This window comes from Molossus molossus, unplaced genomic scaffold (genome assembly GCF_014108415.1).
Source record: "Molossus molossus isolate mMolMol1 unplaced genomic scaffold, mMolMol1.p scaffold_m16_p_8, whole genome shotgun sequence".
In the NCBI taxonomy this organism is placed as follows: Eukaryota; Metazoa; Chordata; class Mammalia; order Chiroptera; family Molossidae; genus Molossus; species Molossus molossus.
In genome coordinates this window covers 45996520-46015710 of record NW_023425402.1, presented here as the reverse complement: position 1 = coordinate 46015710, position 19191 = coordinate 45996520, and the positions used below count along the sequence as shown (strand labels likewise).

General features: G+C 37.6%; 1 protein-coding gene across 7 annotated transcripts in view; it reads left to right on the top strand.

Annotated features, from left to right (window-relative positions):
* SNAP91 (synaptosome associated protein 91) overlaps positions 1–19191 on the top strand; it is a 130470-nt gene that overhangs the window by 19083 nt on the left and 92196 nt on the right. For all 7 annotated transcript variants that reach the window (XM_036247944.1, XM_036247945.1, XM_036247948.1 and 4 more), the window contains exons 3-4: positions 18017–18159; positions 18806–18881. In XM_036247944.1, coding sequence (XP_036103837.1) covers positions 18017–18159; positions 18806–18881 — 219 coding nt within the window. The remainder of the gene's footprint in view (positions 1–18016; positions 18160–18805; positions 18882–19191) is intronic.

Here is a 19191-nt window from a genome sequence, read left to right as displayed (position 1 = left end):
TATGCATGCATGTTAATTCCTTATGGACTGTTACTCATGCAGCATGGTCATTTGCCTGCAGCAGAAACTGGAGAAAATTTTGGTCACAAGCTGGGACAGTTTCCCCAGGGCCCTACTCTAGCCTGATTCAGCTCCTGAGATCTCCAGACTCTTACTCTAGACCAGCAAGTTTCAACAGGGATCAATTTTGCCCTAAAGGGGAAACTTGACAATACCTGCAGAGGTTTTTGACTGTCTTGACTGGGAGAGAGAGGGTGCTACTGGCATCTTTTGGGAGGAGACCACGGATGTCGCTAAACATCCTGCAATATACAGAACAGCCCCACAACCAAGAGTTATCTGGCTCAAATGTCAGTACTGACAAAGCTAAGACACTTTTAGACTAAGCACTAGAGAACTTATAAAAACACAAACAAGGTTGTGTATTATGCTTCTTACTGGTGAGCATGAAAAGCTTATAAGGCGGAGGGCATACCTGGGAAGAAGAGTTTGCGGAGAATATAATGGAGCAAAACTGATAGCCAGAATAGCCTGCATTTGTGAAGCTGCTTGTCTGCGGGGCACACGCCGAGCACTTCAACATGGATAGCTTTAAAGAAGAGGGGGAGCACCAACCAGCAAGTTTTTGGTGGAGTGTAACAGGTGTCTAGATTTTTTGTTTGCCTTTTGTTTGTTTTTTAAATGCTCACCTGAGGATATTTTTCCATTTATTTTCAGGTATAGTGGGAGGGAGGAAGGGAAGGAGAGAGAGAGAGAGAAACATCGATGTGTGAGAGAGAGAGAGACATTGATTGGTTGGCTCCCACATGACCCTGACCCGGGCCGAGGACCAAACCGCAACTGAGGTATGTGCTCTTGACCGGAATCGAACCTGCGACTCTTTGGTCTGAGGGCTGATGCTCTAACTGTTGAGCCAAACTGGCCAGGGCCACTGCCAATTTTTTAAAATACCACTTGAATGAAGAAAAATTAAATTGAGAAGATCAAAAGTTATAGAATAGAATAAGAGGGAAGTAACCACAAAAAAGCTTGAAAATTTAAAACTTGGTCATTTTGAATTATATAGTTGATGTACCTACTACTCTGGTTACTAATACAAATAAAGTTGTAGACACAGATCCTGGGGCAGATATGGGAAAAAGAGTTGTGATATGATAAACTCTTCAGTCCTAAATTTTTAGATTTTATTCATACACATGAGGGAGGGTTAAGTTTTTCTTTGGTGTGAATTAGCTGTGGGAACTTTTGTAAGTATATTTAACTTAACTTGCTTTAAGCTTTGAGAGCTATAAAGAGATGTTGAGCAGTGTCCTTATAAAGAACTGTTAAGAATGGATAATAATTGCCCTGGCTGGTATGGCTCAGCGGTTAGAGCGTTGGCCTGTGGTCCAGAGAGACCCGGGTTCGGTTCCCACTAAGGGCACGTACCTCGGTTGCAGTTTGTCTCCGGCCCTGGTAGGGTTGTTCGGGTGGCAACCACCCGATATGTCCCTTTCACGTCGATGTTTCTCTCTCTCTCCCACTCCCATCCTATCTGAACAAAAAATGGAAAAATGTCCTTGGGTGAGGATAAAAAAAAAGAGAGAGAGAGTGGATAATAATTAAGCATTGTCTGTGTTATAGAAATGATGGTTATATTTTGACTTAGCTTATCTTTATGAATAAAAATATAAGTGGACATGGGTAGTATGTAACTTTTTGTTGCCAATTATGAACACTGAAACTTTTTAAATCTTAAAAATTGCTTTCCTCTGCAATAGTGTTCTGATAAGTATTTTAACTTCTCCAGGTATCTCTCCAGAGTCTGTATTAATCATAATGTACCTGAAGCATACAACTGAACTACTAAAGAAACTAGTCATTGTTTTAATGTTGTTAAGGTCTCAATGAGTTCCATTCAGAAACATCAGGAAGAGTTATTCCTCCTGGCCTCCTAAACTACAGTGGAGCTAGGAAGCTGATTCTTTTGTCTGCCTGTTGGGTAGAAGAGATTAGTGTGGAGTAGTCTGGTGGAGGTTCTCAGCTGTGCTGGGCTTTCAGAAAAGGAAGAGATGAGGAGGGGCCCTGGAGTCTCAGGGGGTGACTTACTGATTTACCTGTCTGCTGCTGCCACCTGTAATATCTGAATTTCTGACACTTTTCATTTTTTCCTCTGCATTCACTCATCAGTAAATGTAGTCTCATAAACTTCTCTAAATTTTCTGAAACATTTTCAGTTTGTTGTTTTATTTTTTCCTAGGAATTAAGGATCTATATGAAGGAGAAGCTTATATATTCTTTTCATTTTACTTAATTCTTTTTCTGTCTTTTACTGTGTGTGTGTGTGTGTGTGTGTGTGTGTGTGTGTTTGGGTGGGGGGGTGATGAATGAGAATTAAGAACTAAAGTTGTGCTCCAGGGTATTTCAGAATGAAAATAGACTTGGGTCTTTTTTGAACATTTTCTTCTAGGAAGTTCTGAAGAATAAAAACAGTAAGACTTTGGGTAGGGCCAAGGAGATGGAGTAATGCTGGAGGAATTACCAAGGATTCTCGCCGAGGGAAGGAGCAGGAGCAGAAGGTCGATAAGATCCAGCCCTGTCTGGCCTTGGGAGACTTCCTAGAGATGAGGCTGTAGATACAGCACAGGAGACAAAGCCCGAATTTCTGCTGCAGGAGTTGCCACTTAGGGATAGTATTCATGTTTAGGAAACATAAGGTTCACATATGTGAGTAGGTAGCTTGATTGGAACAGAACTGCTGCATTGCTGCTGCGGCTCCTCCTCACTAAGAAGCACTGCTTCCTCTCCAGGAGGTGTTGGATATCAGGAGTGAGCTGAAGATGACATGACTGTTCTTTTCTGGGGGCAATAGGGAGGGGTGGGCTGTGGTTAGAGTATGAGGAACTTAGGTTAGACATTTCAAAAGACATGCGGGTTGATCAGTGTCTGGATATGGTATAAACTTACGACATGGCAAATTCTTTTCCGGAGACTCCTAAAGTATTGTTTTGAGATTATTTAAATGCAAACCCTTTAAATTTATTTTCAATCCAAGGCTCTATGAAAAAAAACAACAACAACAAAAATTAAGGCCACCACGGAAACAGGACGTGAATTAATTTACCTGACCAGACATAGGTAGTTGATCGTGTGCGGCAGTCGCAGGAAATCCGAAACCCAAGCTGCACATATCTTCTAAAATCTCCCTGGCGACGAAGTCAGCAAAGGCCACCCTTCCAGCACGTACTGCCAGCTTGGGGAACTGGCTTGAGATTCTTCGTGGATTGCCCAGAACGCCACGATCTTCTGTTTCGGCAGTCTGTTACAAATGTCATCTTCTACCTCTCGAATACTCTAAACTTTTTAATTGTGTCCTTTAATTTATCGAATGCATTGGGGTGACACTGGTCAACAAAAGTACACAGGTTTCAGGAACACAATTCTATAGCATATCATCTGTACACTATATTGTACATTCACCACCCCAAGTCAAGTGTCCGTCCACCACTGTTTATCCCCTATACCCTCCTCCACCTCTCCCCATTCCCTCTTCCCCCAGCAATCACCACACTATGGTCTGTGTCCATGGGTTTCTCTCTCTCTCTCTTTTTTTTTTCTTTCTTGCTCAGTCTTCCACTATCCCCACCCAGTCCCATCCCCACACCCAGTTCTGCTCACATAAATTGTCATCTGGTTCTTAAAGTACATGGTTCTTTTGAGAACCCCATTTTAATTGTTAAGAAAACTATCAGAAGAGAATAAAATATAACAGTAATGTAGTATTATGACTGGTGGCCAGATGTGATTATTTCTACCTCATGAACGAGGACACTGTGCTCAAGAAATCCAGTGACTTGTCTAAAGATTACATTGTTACTGCCTGAACTGGCTATGCACAGATCCTAAAAGGCGAAAAGGAAACTTTCAATTTTTGTCCTAATAATTTTCTACCACCCTGGAGTTAACCGAGGATGTAGTATTTGGTGTATGGACTGCTTACTCGCTCCCTGTCCCTAATCCCAAGCAATGGTGGGCCATGGCCCTGTGTTCAGTCCTGCAGGCAGGTGATTGGGCACGTGTGCTGGCTTCTGGAAGCTCTGTGAGTTGTGATGCTGCATTTGGGAAACATGGTCAGTCTCTCCTCTGCCCAAATCAGTCAGAAGAATCATGGTAATTTATAGTAATGTATAGTAACATAATTTTGAAAAGTTGCTGTTGCCTGCATCTCAAACTGACCTGTGTTTAGAGCACTTTGGAGGTATAGTTTGCCACGATGCCTAAATGTTGATATAACTCTGAGAACATCTTTTTATGTGTTTTAGACAATAGATGTGCCTTCGTCTCCCTAACTCCACTCCCCCCACCCAGTTTGTGCTCCATGTAGCCACCATAGTAATTCTTCAAAATATAAGTTGGGTTACATCATTTCCCTGATCAAAACCCTCAAACAACTTTCCATTGTATTTTAATCAAATACCAAGTCCTTCCTGTGATCAGTAATGCATTAAGTTATCTGGTTTGAGCAGTTGTCTTTCTGCCACTTTCTCCCTTGCTGTTCTCCAGAAACATTGGCTTTCTTGCTGTTTCTTGATACTTTCAGGTATATTACCTTAGGACCTTTGTATTTGGTGTTTGCTCAGCATGGAACATTCCTTCCAAAGGAGACTGAGTGACTGGCTTCTTCAGTGCATTTAGGTCTCTTTAAATAGCATTTGACCGGGGAGGCCTTTTCCGATCACTCTATCTGAAATAGTACCCACAATTACTTCCTATCCCCTTGCTTTATTTCTTATCACAGTACTATCCCTGCCTGGTAGTGTGTATCTAGTTGTTTGTGTCCTCCATTAGAAAGTAAGATCTGTGAAGGCAGACAATACCTGTTTTGTTTACTACTGTATCTCCAGCTGATAGAATAGAGCCTGGTACATGATAACCATTAGAAGATATTTGTTAATGAATGAATTAACTGGATTAATTAACAGAGTATGCCAAGTCTTTTTCTATAGGTAGCCAAAGGAATCTAATTATAATTATGTATTTATCCCTATTAGTGTATACTATATATGTACAGTATAATATATAGTCATATGTTTTTTAGATAGATAGATAATGGAAGGAAAGAAAGAAAAAGGAAGGAAGAAAGGAAAGACATTTATTGCAACCAATGTAGCACAGAGCCCAGTAGTCTGTAGGAGGTAGATATAGTGTATCAGGCTCTGTGCTAGTACTTTGATATCCTTCCCTAATAATGTATCAGGCTCTGCTAGATACTTGCTTGCCTTACCCACTTTAATAAAACAGCTGTCACATAGGTGCTATTATTATCCTCCTCATAGTAATACAGAAAAGGAGGTTAAGAGGGACAACTTTACTCAAGATCAGACAATTATTAAGTAACAGATTATAATTAAACTGGTTCTGATCTGGCTTCAAAGCCTTAACTCAGTGACTTGACTTTGCTGTATGTATACTGCATCTTCTAATTTTGAATCTGACATAATTCTATAGGGGGACAAATACCATAAGGAGATTTGGGGGGCTATATATTTCTACAAAGAACTACAAAGAAATTATAAAATATACATATTTTTTTCTTTGAGATGAAGGAAGTTACCTAAATGGTTTAGAAGTTAGATTACATTCAAGTTCTCATGTAGCAATATAAAAATACACATAAGGTTTTTATTCAGCTATATTGACTAGGGTAAGTGAAAAAATTTAAAAGCTCACATTTTATACTTTTCTATTTAAATAAGAATTTATTTGAAGAAGGATACTGTTAAGTTCTGCAAATGCCATTTAGCATATCGGGCACATTTACAAACTGTTCCCTTTTATCTCTGTAAACTCACAGGTATTCATACTTCTGTTTCCTACTCCATTCATCCTTGTTATCTACAGTTAACAGTTGAGGGCCATCACTTATTGTTGTTGTCCCACCTTTGCTCTCATTCACGTAGCTCTCAGAACCTCCCCATTAGGCTTCTCTCCCGCCTAAACACACTAAGCCATTTCATTGTACATGTCCAGTCCTGCCTAGACTTGCCACATGTCGTAGTGGAAGAAGTAGGTGATCACAGATTTGAGAGCTATTCAAGTTTGTTGCTGTTTTCTTATTTGAGTGAACAATTATTTACAACTCCTAAAAGTTAAAGTTGCCTTCCCACTTATATCTATTTATTATATTCTCTTATTTTGATGACGATATTGTGCCTTAGATAGATTTTCTAACATATTTTCAATGTTTAAAACTGCCAAAAAGGAGAGACTAATATTTTCTGGAAAGATGGAGTAACAGGATGTATATTTATCTTCCTTCCTGAAACAACTGAGAAACTGGACGAAGTTTATCAAATAACTTTTGAATATATTGGACATCAGGCAGTAAAGGACAGTGATCTCTGAGAGATGGAAAACAAACAAGGTTAGTTCTAGGATTGTCCCAGCTTACTGCCATGAAAATTTCCAGGCGATAGCAAAAGGTGGAGGACCCCATCTGGATCCTAGTGACGTCCTGTGTTATGGAGATGGAGCTGGTTCTTTGAGAAGACCGATGAAGTTGAAAGGCCTTTGTCTAGGTCAGGGGTGGGGAATGTCAGGCCCACAGGCCCCAGAGAGCCCAAGAAATCAATACCAGCTAACATTGTATGTCTCACCGAAGGAGAAACCGTTCCAGCCATCACATTAGGGGTGAGCTAATTAAGTATTTGACCAAATATAGCAGGCTAATTTTTAAGTTTGTAATTTTGTATGGCCCTCGAATGGTGTTATGTATATATCCAAATGGCCCTTGCAGAAAAAAATGTTCCCCACCCCCGATCTAGACCAATCAGAAAAAAACGAAAGAGGATATAAATGATCAATAATCAGTAATTATGAGAGAGGTGACATCACTACTGATTCTACAGAAGAACAATAAGGGAATGCTGCTGACAGCTTGATGCCAATAAATTCACAACTTGTATGAAAGGGACAAATTTGTTGAAAGGCAAAAACTACCAAGGTTCATTCAAAAATATGTAAATAACCTGAGTAGCCCTATATCTATTAAAGAAATTGAATTTATTGTTTAAAAAACCACAGCAGTCTAACATAGAAAACTCCAGGTTCAGATGACTTCTTTGGTGAGTTCTACCAAACATTTAAAAAAGAGGTAATACCAATTCTATACAAACTCTTCCAGAAAATTGAACATGAGGGAATACCTCTCAACATATTCTATGAGGCCAGCATTACACTGATCCTCAACCCAGATGAAGACATTTGAAGAAAAGAAGAATAATAGACCAATATTCCTCATGAACATAGATGTAAAAATTCTTACAAAACTTTAGCAAATCAAATCCAACAACAGATAAAACATCATGACCAAGGGGCTTTATCCCAAGAATGCAAGATTGGTTTAAGATTTGAAAATTAATTAATGTAATTCAACGTAATATACTTTATAAAAGAAGAACTATATGATCATCTCAATAGATACAGAAAATATATTTCACAAAATTTTGTATCCATTGATGGTAAAAACACTCAGCAAACTAGGACTAGAAGGGCACGCCTCCAACCTGACATAAAACAATAGAGCACCTACAAAAAACTTACAGCTCACATCACACTTACCAGTGAAAGACTAAGTGCTTTTCCCTGAAGATCAGAAAAGACAGGGATGTCCTCTCTCACCACTTCTATTCAAATTACACTGGAGATTCTAGCCAGTGCCATAAATCAAAAATAAAAAAATAATGTATCAAGATTGTAAGCAGCCTGGCAGAAATGGCTCAGTGGTTGAGTGTTGACCCAGGCACCAGGAGGTTGCTGGTTAGATTCCTGGTCAGGGCACATGCCCAAGTTGTGGGCAAAATCCCCAGTGAGGGGCATGCAAGAGGCGGCCAATCGATGTTCTTTCTCATCAATGTTTCTATCTCTCCCTCCCTCTCCATTCCTCTCTCTCTAAAATCAATAAAGAAAAAAATACTTTATTTAAAAAAAAAAAAGATTGTAAGCAAAACTGACTTCATCACAAATGACATGATCGTTTATGAAGAAAATACAATGGGATCTACCAAAAAGAACTCATAAGTGAGTTTAGCACTTATGAGTTGCAGGATATGAAATCAATATATAAAAATAAATTGTGTTTCTGAATATAGACAGTGAATAATTAGACATTTAAATGGAAATAACACTATTCATGACATCATAAAAAATGTGAAATACTTTGAGAATGTATCTGGCAAAATGCATTCAGAAAGTATCTGAATGTATAAGACCTAAATACTAAAAATAGCTCTTTTGAAGTATAATTGACAGACAAAAACTCCATATATACTATTTGGTAAGTTTTGACAAATATATGCACCCATAAAACTATCAGCAAAATCTACTAAAAACTGTGAAACAATGCTGAGAGAACTTAGAGCAGATTTAAATAAATGGAGAGACAGACTGTGTACATGGATAGTGAGACTCTGTTAAGATGCCAGTTCACCCTAAATTGATAGATTCAACATAATCCAAATCAAAATCCCAGCATACATATTTTGTTACAGTTGATAAATTTAAAACTCATATGAAAATGCAAAGGATCTAAAAGAGTCAAACCAACTTTGAAAAGAAACAAAGTTGGAGGGCTAACATTATCTGATTTTAAGAATGATTATAAATGTACATCAATCAAGATGGAATGGTATTGGGGTAAAGATAGACAAATAGATCAATCCAAAATAAAAGAGTCCTAAAATAGACCCAAAGATATGTGGTCAAATTTTGCCAAAGGTTCAAAGGCAACTCAGTGGGGAAAATTTTTTATCAACAAGTGATGCTGGAACAATATGATACTCAAATGCAAAAAAATAAAAAATAAGGACCCTATAGTCATACCTCATACCATTTATAAAACTAACAATATATCACAGACCAAACTTTACAACCATAAAACTATAAAACTTACAGAAGAAGCATAGGAGATATATTTTTGTGACTTTGACTTAAGCAGAGATTTCTTAGATGACACTAAAAGCATAATCCGTAAAAGAAAAACTTGATAAATAAGACTTTATTATTAAAAACCTGTCCTCTGAAAGACACTGTTGAGAGAATGAAAACGGAAGCCACAGACTTGGAGAAAATATTTACAAATCTCATATCTAACAGAAGACTTGATCTAAAATAACTAAATAATAAGAAACAATCCAATAAAAATGGGCAAAGAATAGATACCAATGACAAATAAACTAATGAAAAAGAGTCTCACGTTATTAGTCATCAGGGAAATGCAAAGAAAAACCACCAGGGGATACCATGTCACACCTGTTAGAAGGGCAGCAGCAAAACTGGGCGGCTCGTGCACTGCTGGGGAGAGTTCAACATGATACAACCGTTTTGGAAGTAGCTTGGCAGTTTCTTAAATATTTACTTCCAAATAACTTAAACAGTCTACTCCTAGGGTATTACCCAAGGGAAAATGAAGGCATATGTTCATACAAATACATCTACACACATGTTCATAACAGCTTTACAAGTAATAACCAAAACACTGGAGTCTCCCTAAATGTCCATCAGTAGGTAAATGGATAAAAAATTTGGTATGTCCATGTAATGAGTACACATCATTGATAAAAAGGAATGAGCTATTGATACATGGAATAACGAGTCTCAAAATTATTAGTGCTGAGTGAAAGAAGCCAAACTTGTCCCTTGCCCCTCCCCAAAAATATGATTCTCTATATAGAAAATTTAGAAAAGACAAACTAATGTAAAGTGGTGACAGCAAATTGGTGATTGATAAGGAACACAGGGAAGGCGAATGGGGAGGGCTAGGAAGGAGAAATAATAAAAAGGCTTAAGGAGCCCTGGCTAGTTTGGCTCAGCGGTTGGAGAGTCAGCCCACAGATGGAAGAGTCCACAGGTTCAATTCCAGTCAAGGGCAGGCACGTGCCTCGGTTGCAGTTTGATCCCCTGCCCTGGTTGGGGTTGTGAGGGAGGCAACCAGTGGATGTGTCTCTCTCACATTGATGTTTCTCTCTCTCTCTCTCTCTCTCTCTCTCTCTCTCTCTCTCTCTCTCTCTCTCTCTCTCTCTCTCTCCTTCCCTCCCTCCCTCTCTCCCTCCCTCCCTCATTCCCTCCCTCCCTCCCTCCCTCCCTCCCTCCCTCCCTCCCTCCCTCCCTCCCTCCCTCCCATTCTATCTGAAGAAAAATGGAAAAATATCCTTGGGTGAGGATTAAAAAAAGAAATATTCTTTCTGATTGGTATTTCAGGTTTCTTAGGGTATATTTCTAGAAGTGGGATCACTGGGTTAAATAGCAGTTCAATTTTTAACTTTTTGAGGGAACACCATAATGTTTTCCACAGTGGTTGCACCAGTCTGCATTGTCACCAGCAGTGTAATAGAGTCCCCTTTACTCCATATCCTCGCCAACATTTGTTGTTTGATGCTTTGTTGATGGTGGCCATTCTGACATGTGTGAGGGGATACCTCATAGTTTTAATTGGCTTCTCTCTGATGATTAGCGATGTTGCGCATTTCTTCATATGTCTCTTGGCCATTTGTATGTCCTATTTGCAGAGGTGTCTATTTAGGTCCTCTGTCCATTTTTTAATTGGGTTCTTTGTCTTCCTTCTGTTGAGTTGTGTGAGCACTGTGTATATTTTGGAAATTAACCCCTTATCTGATGCATCATTGGAGATTACATGTACTCCTATGTTCGTAGCAGCACTATTTACCATAGCTAAGATCTGGAAACAGCCCAGGTGTCCATTAGTAGATGAGTGAATTAAAAAGGTGTGGTACATGTACACAATGGAATACTATACAGCTGTGAGAAAGAAAGATCTCTTATCCTTTGAGATGACATGGAAGGACCTAAAGAGTGTTATGCCAAAAGAAACAAGCCAAGCAGAGAGAGACAAATATCACATGATCTCACTTATTTGTGGAATATAATGAACTAAACAAACTGCTGAACAAAATTAACCCAGAGACATAGAGGTAGGGTACAGACTGAAAAGCCTCGGGGGGGGGGGTGAAGGGGGGAGAGATAAACCAAAGAACTTATATGCATGTGTGCATGACCAATGAACATAGACAACAAAGCTGGGTATGGGGTGGGGGGGGGGAAAGGGGAGGAGGGTGTCAATGGGGAAAAATGGGAAACATCTGTAACAAAAACAAAGTAATAAACAAAAAATTAATTAATTTTAAAAAAGAAACTTGCCCTTACCTTAAAATAAATAAGTAAATTTTTAAAAAGGCTTAAGGAAGCCTTTGAAGGTGATAGATATGTTCATTATTTAGATTTTGCTGATAGTTTATGGGTGCATATGTTTGTCAAAACTTACCAAATAGTATACTTTATGTGCAGTTTTTTGGTATATCAATTATACATCAATAAAGCTATTTTTAAAACTACCAAAAAGAGACCATATGTGTCTCCCCAAGTTCAAGTAAGACTTTGAATTCAAAGGATTTCAAATAAAGTATGACAGAGATATTTTGATTCTCACAATTTTCAAGAATACCTTTTCTGCATATTTATATCTATATTTTGTTTTGTTTAACCATTTGAAATTCTTTCAATGGAAACCCTTTATTTGGTGAAGAAGTAAAGCAGTAGAAACTCATATAAACTGACGAGAATATAAATTGGTGCAATCACTATGTAAAAACATTTTGTGAAGTTAAATATGTGCATACTGTACAACCTAGCAATTCCCGTTTTAGGCGTATACCGAGAATGGCAGCTCTCAGGCTGGTCTCAGGACTTCTTTGTCCTCTTAAATCATTGTTTTTGTTTTAAATCAAAGTTTTTGTTTATGTGAGTTACGTCTTTAGATCATTGCCATATTAGAAATAAAAGCTGAGACAGTTTTAAAATATTTTTTATTTAAAAATAATAATAAACCAATTGACATGTTAACACAAATAATACTTTTAGGGAAATTAATTATTTTCCAAAACAAAAAATATAGTGGGAAGAGTGTTGTGGTTGGATATCTGTACACATCTCTATAATATCCTTTTCAATGGAAGATGGTTGCTCATATCTGTTTCTGTATCCAATCTGTTGGGATATGTTGTTTCAGTTGAAATATCTGAGGAAAATCTGGCCTTACATAGATATTCAATTAGAAAAGGGAGAACCATTTTAATAGCCTTTTCAGGACATTCTGGATATTCTTCTTTGATAGTACACCATAACTCTCTAAGTGGTAGTTTTTACATTTAAATGGCAGTGCTTGCCCTGGCCGGTTTGGCTCAGCGGTTGGAGCGTCGGCCTGCGGTACAGAGAGGCCCGGGTTCGGTTCCCGCTAAGGGCATATACCTCGGTTGCAGTTTGTCCCCGGCCCGGGTTGGTTGTGCGGGTGGCAGCCACTCGATGGGTCCCTTCACATCGATGTTTCTCTCTCTCTCTCTCTCCCTCCCGCTCTATCTGAACAAACAATGGAAAAATGTCCTCAGGTGAGGATAAATAAAATAAAATAAAATAAAATAAATGGCAGTGCTTAATCCGAAACCATGTCAGTGAACTTTCATACTGTTACATTAAAACCCATTGGTCTCTCTGTACTTTGAATGGACTGAATGCATTATTTTGTAATAATATTCTGCACTAGTCACTGGGAAAATATTGAATCACTGAGTTATTTACATCTTTCAAAATGCTGACACATTTTATTATATAATATCAACAAATGATGCCAATTAATGTCAGAAAAGTCTTGATCTTATCAGAAAAGTCTTAAAGAACTGGGAAACTGTTAACCTCACTGTGGCAGACACAAGTTTTCCAAAATTCTAAGTTTTACTTGAAAGATAAAATTTTATCATTGGTGCTTAGCCAGTGTGGCTCAGTGGTTGAACATCATCCCGTGCACCAGGAGGTCGCTGGTTTGATTCCCAGTCAGGACACATGCCCAGGTTGTGGGCCTAATTCCCAGTGGGGGCATGCAGGAGGCAGCCAATCTATATTCTCTCTCATGAATGTTTCTCTCTTTCTCACTCTCCCTTCCTCTCTCTCTAAAATCAATAAAGAAAAAATATTAATAATAAATAATAAATTTTATCATTGGCAACTGGTACTGTCATTCTTTTTTTTTTTTTTTTTAAGTGACAGGCTCACTTTATTTTTGAGACAATACTGCTGAATATCAAATCTGAGTCACTGTTGGTTTGACGCCTGTCTATAATTCTTTCAAGGTAAAACAGTGATCTATGAAAAAAGTGGTTAGTGCAGCTCACAGTTCAGCTTTTCCTTGAGATGGCCATTGATCCTTGTATGCATTGGAAGTGCTCTATGCATCCTTCCCATTTAGTGACAGAATAGGGTGGGCAGATATTTTCTATAAAGGGTCAGAGAGTAAATACTTCAAGCTTAGGCAGCATTTCCCTAGCTGTACATTCTGTTCTTGGGGATTAGCTTGCTAAGACTCTCTATAGTATTCGACACTGGTGATTCCTAATTGCTTCTTGAAATTTCTTAATCTCCTTTCCTTCCTTCCTTCCTTTTTTTTTTTTTTAAACATTTTATTTATTTATTTTTAATCTTTCAATTACAGTTTACATTCAGTATTATTTTTTATTAGTTTCAGATACACAGCATAATGGTTAGACAATCATGTAGTTTACAAAGTAGTTCCCCCAGCATTTCAAGTACCCACCTGGCACCATATGTAGTTATTACAATTTTATTGACTATATTCCTTATGCTGTACTTTACATTCCTGGGACTATTTTGTGACTATCAATCTGTAGTTTTTAATCTCTTCACCTTTTCCACCCACCCCCCAATCCTCTTCTCCACAGCCAACCATCAGTCTGTTTACTGTATCTATGAGTCTATTTCTGTTTTGTTTGTTTGTTTATTTTGCTTTTTAGAGTTCCCATATAAATGAAATCATATGCTATTTGTCTTTCCCTGTTTGACTTACTTCATGTCACATAATATCCTCCAGGTCCATTCATGCTGTCACAAATACTAACATTTTATTCTTTTTTATGGTCGAATAATATTTCATTGTATGTATGTACCACTGCTTTTTTTAGCCACTCGTCTATTGATTGACACTTAGGTTGCTTCCATATCTTGACTGTTGTAAATAACACTGCAATGAATGCAGGGGTGTATATATTCTTTTAAATTAGTGTTTTGGATTTCTTTGGATATATACCCAGAAGTGTAATCCCTGGGTCATAAGGCATTTCCTTTTTAAAATTTTTGAGGAACCTCCATGTTGTTTCCTGTGCATAGTGACTGCACCAATCTGCATTCCCACCAACAATGCACAGACAAAGGTTCCCTTTTCCCCACATCCTCACCAATACTTGTTATTTATTGGTTTATTGATGATAACTATTCTGACAGGTGGGAGGTGGTATCTCACTGTGGTCCTAATGTGCATGTCCCTGATGACTGTGATATTGAGCATCTTTTCATGTCTATTGGCCACCTGTATGCCCTCTTTGAAGAAGTGTCTATTCAGGTCCCTGCCCATTTTTAAATTGGATTGTATGTGTTGAATTGTATGAGTTCTTGATAAATTTTGGATATTAACCCCTTATGAAATGTACCAGTGAATATCTCCTCCCATTCAGTAGGTTGTCATTTTGTTTTTTTTAATAGTTTCCTTTGCTGTGCAAAAACTTTTTGGTTTGATGTAGTCCTGTTTCTTAATTGGCTGCTATAATTTTACTTTCAGGGGTTTCTCTTTACTATTCTGATTATTCTTTCACTTATTCTTTTCCATTTGTGTATGAAACATTGATCTTTCTAAGCTTTTATTCTTATTTTTTTCTTATGTATGATATATAATTTTTATTGTTCTTTGTATGATCTTTGGGTTACCTCTTCTACCTTCATGATTTCAGCTCTCATTTCACTGCAGATGACTCCCAAATTTGTATCTAGGCAAAATGCTTCTTCTGAACTTTAGAGCATACGCCTAGTCTACTGTCAGACATCTCAATGTAGATCTCCAACAGCTATTTCAAATATATCATGTGCAAAATAGTTCATATCTCCTTTGAAAACAACTCTCTTTCCATTTCAGTGAAAAGCATTTACTGGACCCCAAACCAGAAATCTGGACATGTTCAGAATTCCTTTACCTTTTATCTCTTAATATCCATTTACACACCTGCAAATCCTGTCAGTTGTACCTGTAAATATCTTTCTGTTCCATTCATTATCTCCCCCGTCTCTACTGACTTTTGTTTAGTTTAGGCTCTCAACTAGGCTTTGTACATGCCATTTTTATGTCTTCTAGTCTCTCCAGGCAAAGATGACTATACCTTATCCTCTGCCTCTGCTTACCTTGCAGAGAGTATTTACTCATTGCTGAATAATGTGGTTGACTCTAAAGGCGAAATCTTATTGGTACTTTTCCAGGTGTCCCCTTAGTCCATAGGGTGAAGCCCAAACTTTCATGTGTGAGAGTCCTCACTGGCCATTCCCTAGCTCTTTAGTTAAGTTTTTCTTCACTGCCTAGCCCCGAGACGACCACGGTTGTCCAAGGAAACACCACCTCTTATGGCTCCACACTGCGTATTTTCTAAAAATGTACTTCTCATGCCTCTTGCGTGTTATCGCTGACTTTAGGGTCCTTCCCATGGCATATTTCCTAATATCCCACTTTATTCTCATTATGCAGTTTGTGTATTTACAGACATTTAATTTGGGCACCTGCTTTTCTGTCAGACCATTTGCAATTCTTACAATAGCCCTGGAAAGTAATAATTATTACCCCCATTTAAAAGACGAGGGCCTGAGTCAAAGGGATATTAATTTGCCTAGAGTCACATGTAGGCAGGGGCTGAGCTGGGCTCTGGATCGGGCTCTTCCTGTTCTATTGTGTTGCCTCTCTTTACTCAGTCTCTTACAGGGATTTCTCTATTATCTGAACACACTTTTGTCTCCTCTGACCAGCAAAACATTTCTATATTCTCAGAGCCCAGTTCAGTAAATACACATATAGAAGAATTTATGACGGGTACAGAATTTCAAGTATAAATTAGTCCCATGATATTGTCTCAGAAAACAATGTTATAGCATAGTAATTGTTCTGTTTCAAAGAACTGCTTATATTTTGGGCTAAAGTATAGCTTTTGTACATTTTGCTCAACATTTTGCACAGTGTTTATTGTGCACTGTACTCTGTGACACACTGCACAGGAAACAGACGTTGGTATGACTGTGCGTCTTCAAGGAGCTTTGGTATGGTAGGAACTTATGACAGGTATACATCTAATTTGAAAACCCAACAAGAACAAAATGCCTCAAGTTTTAAAACAGAGAGAGGTCACATGGGACTGCATTTACTTATTTATTTACTAATTTATTTTTGTTACAGATGTTTCCCCTTTTTCACCCACTGAATCCCCCTCTCCATCCCTCCCCACCCTGTCCCCACCTTTGTTGTCCATGTCCATTGTTCATACATACATGCATATAAGTTCTGTGGTTTATCTCCCCCTCCCACCACCCCCTCTTTAGGGGATTGGGACTGCATTTAAAAGGAATCAGGAGCCCTGGCTGGTTTTTCTCAGTGGTTAGAGCATCAACCCATGTACCAAAGGGTCAAAGTTTCGATTCCCAGTCAAGGGAGTACCTGGGCTACAGGTTTGATCCCTGGTCCTGGTCAGGGTCATGCGGGAAAGATTTCTTGAAGGATGGATAGACTTCAGTAAAGCAAAATATTTATGAAAGGTGTTAAGGAGATAGAGATGATGAATGGGATTTAAAATAAAGTCAGAAATAAGCCTGGTTTGGTCCACTTATAATTCAGAACAATGATTGATACCTTTTAATCTAGAAATTAAGAGCTATTTTAGTGATAGCATATCAACTTTTCAAAACCTTATTTATTATAAAATAGAGAAATACACCAAACAAATATATAGCTTAATGATTACTGAGTGTGGATTTTGAGTAAAGAAAAGCATGGATTTGCCTCTGTGTTGGTTGCATGGGATTTCCTAGGAACTGGGTATCACATAGGTTCTCTGCATGGTGGGTGTGGCCTGCAGAAGAAGTCTAACGTGTTTCACACTGCCCCAGTGTGGCTTTTTTTTAAAAAATCTTCACCAGGGGATATTTTTCTATTGATATTCAGATAGAGTGAGAGGGAAGGAGGGAGAAAGAGAAACATCATGTGAGAGAGACATACTGCAGGGCCCTAGGGCTGGGGATTGAACTAAAACCAAGGTGCGTGCCCTTGACTGGAATTGAACCAGTCTGTGAACCAATGCTCTAACCGCTGAGCCAAACCGGCCAGGGCCCCAGTGTGGCTGAGATTCTGTTTGTTAGCACATGCTCTTTGATTGCATCTGCCAACTTTTTGACAACAGCCCCTACGTTTTCTGGACACTGGGCCTCCTCTCTTGACCACTGCATAATCATACTGATAATATGTAGGTCTGGATAGTGAATGTATTATAACGTTTGACTCCTTCAGAAACTCAAATCAAATTATAGTAATTTAATGTATGCATGATGTTCTATGAAAGCTTAGATGAGCATAGTAACATTCTTTCCTTTTCTATTTGCTCTCATTCTGACACTTATGTGACAAATGTATTTATTATCATCCATCAAAATTAAAATGTACGTGGAGTATGCTTTTTGCTATTGTGTTTCAAAAAATACATTTATGTTATTGACTTCGAATGGTGCACAGAGTAAGTGTTCGCCTGTTTGAGACAATCTTGCTTTGAGGGATCACAGAGATTAATATGAGGCTTAGCTTTCCTAGAGTTTGTAATTTTAAAAAGTGACAGAAAACATAAAATTCAGAATAGGGTACTGAAGAGAATTCAATAGAAAATAAGCTCGATAGAAAACAAATAAATTGGGTAACAAATATATATATATATGTGTTCATAAATATATGTGTGAAAATAATACAGTTTAATTTTTAAAAGTTGTATTAACTTTTCAAAGAGATTTTGAACTCATTTTAGTGAATAGGTTTAAATGTTTAACATGTGAAATGAATTTTTGTATGTAATGACGAACATCATTGATTGCTATCTTGTTTTCATAGATTTGATCCAGGCTACCAATGAGACCAATGTTAATATTCCTCAGATGGCCGACACGCTCTTTGAAAGGGCAACGAACAGTAGCTGGGTGGTTGTATTTAAAGCTTTAGTCACTACACATCATCTCATGGTGCATGGAAATGAGGTAAGCTGAGTAAGCTTGTCTATGTTTGGTGGGGGAGTGTGATGAGGACTGAAGACCCTTGGAGTTTTCACTACTTAGGAGAAAAAGAAGAGAAAATCTAAGGTTCAGATTCTTCTAGGGTACAATTTTAATCTTCTATTTAGCTATTTTTCAAAAAAAAGCAAAGGTGATTAGACATTTTATTAGAGATATATGAGTATTAAGTATTACTGGTACCTAAATATATATACCATGTAAATATATTAGTGAGCAAAAAATGTCAGGAAAAAGAAACAATAAAATTATTTTTCCTATAGGAAATATTTCTTTGTGCCTTTAAGTGAAAATTGCTTTCATAAAAATGTTCGATTTTGGAAAATATTCATAAAATAAAAATTTCCCACTTTGTATATAGGATGCCCACTGAATCTTTTTAAATCTCAGTGTTTCTGTTATATACAGAAATGAGAGATCATACAATTTAATTCTAACTCAGTATTGTTCAGTGTTCCCCCACCCCAAGATAGTCAGGAGAATAGGAAAATTTATAGCTGAGTAAAAGAAAAGAGTGACAATTTGTAAAAATAAAAATTTCCTTTAGTATCAGAAATTATTTAAAGGTATGATTTGAGAATATTGGTGTTTAATTCTAATTTTTGTCTTTCAGAGATTTATTCAGTATTTGGCCTCTAGAAATACACTGTTCAATCTGAGCAATTTTTTGGACAAAAGTGGATCCCATGGTGAGAATATTTATATTTTATCATTGTTTTGCTAATGCTTTTGATGCCGAATTATTTTTACTTTTGAAGTGAGGTTATTAATCCAAAATCATTATAACTGGTAGCTTCCCCAGGGTGTTCAAGAAAAAAATGAAAAGTATATAGTTAGTTTATACTAGTTTTAAAATATCTCATTGTTTGATAACTCAGCATGTAAATTTTATGTTAATTTTACTTTTGTCCTTTTAGTGTTTACCTTAAAAAGTAACGGTGGGTATGCTAGCCCCACAGTTGTTTGTTTATAATGGTGCAAGAACAGTGAAGTGAAAAT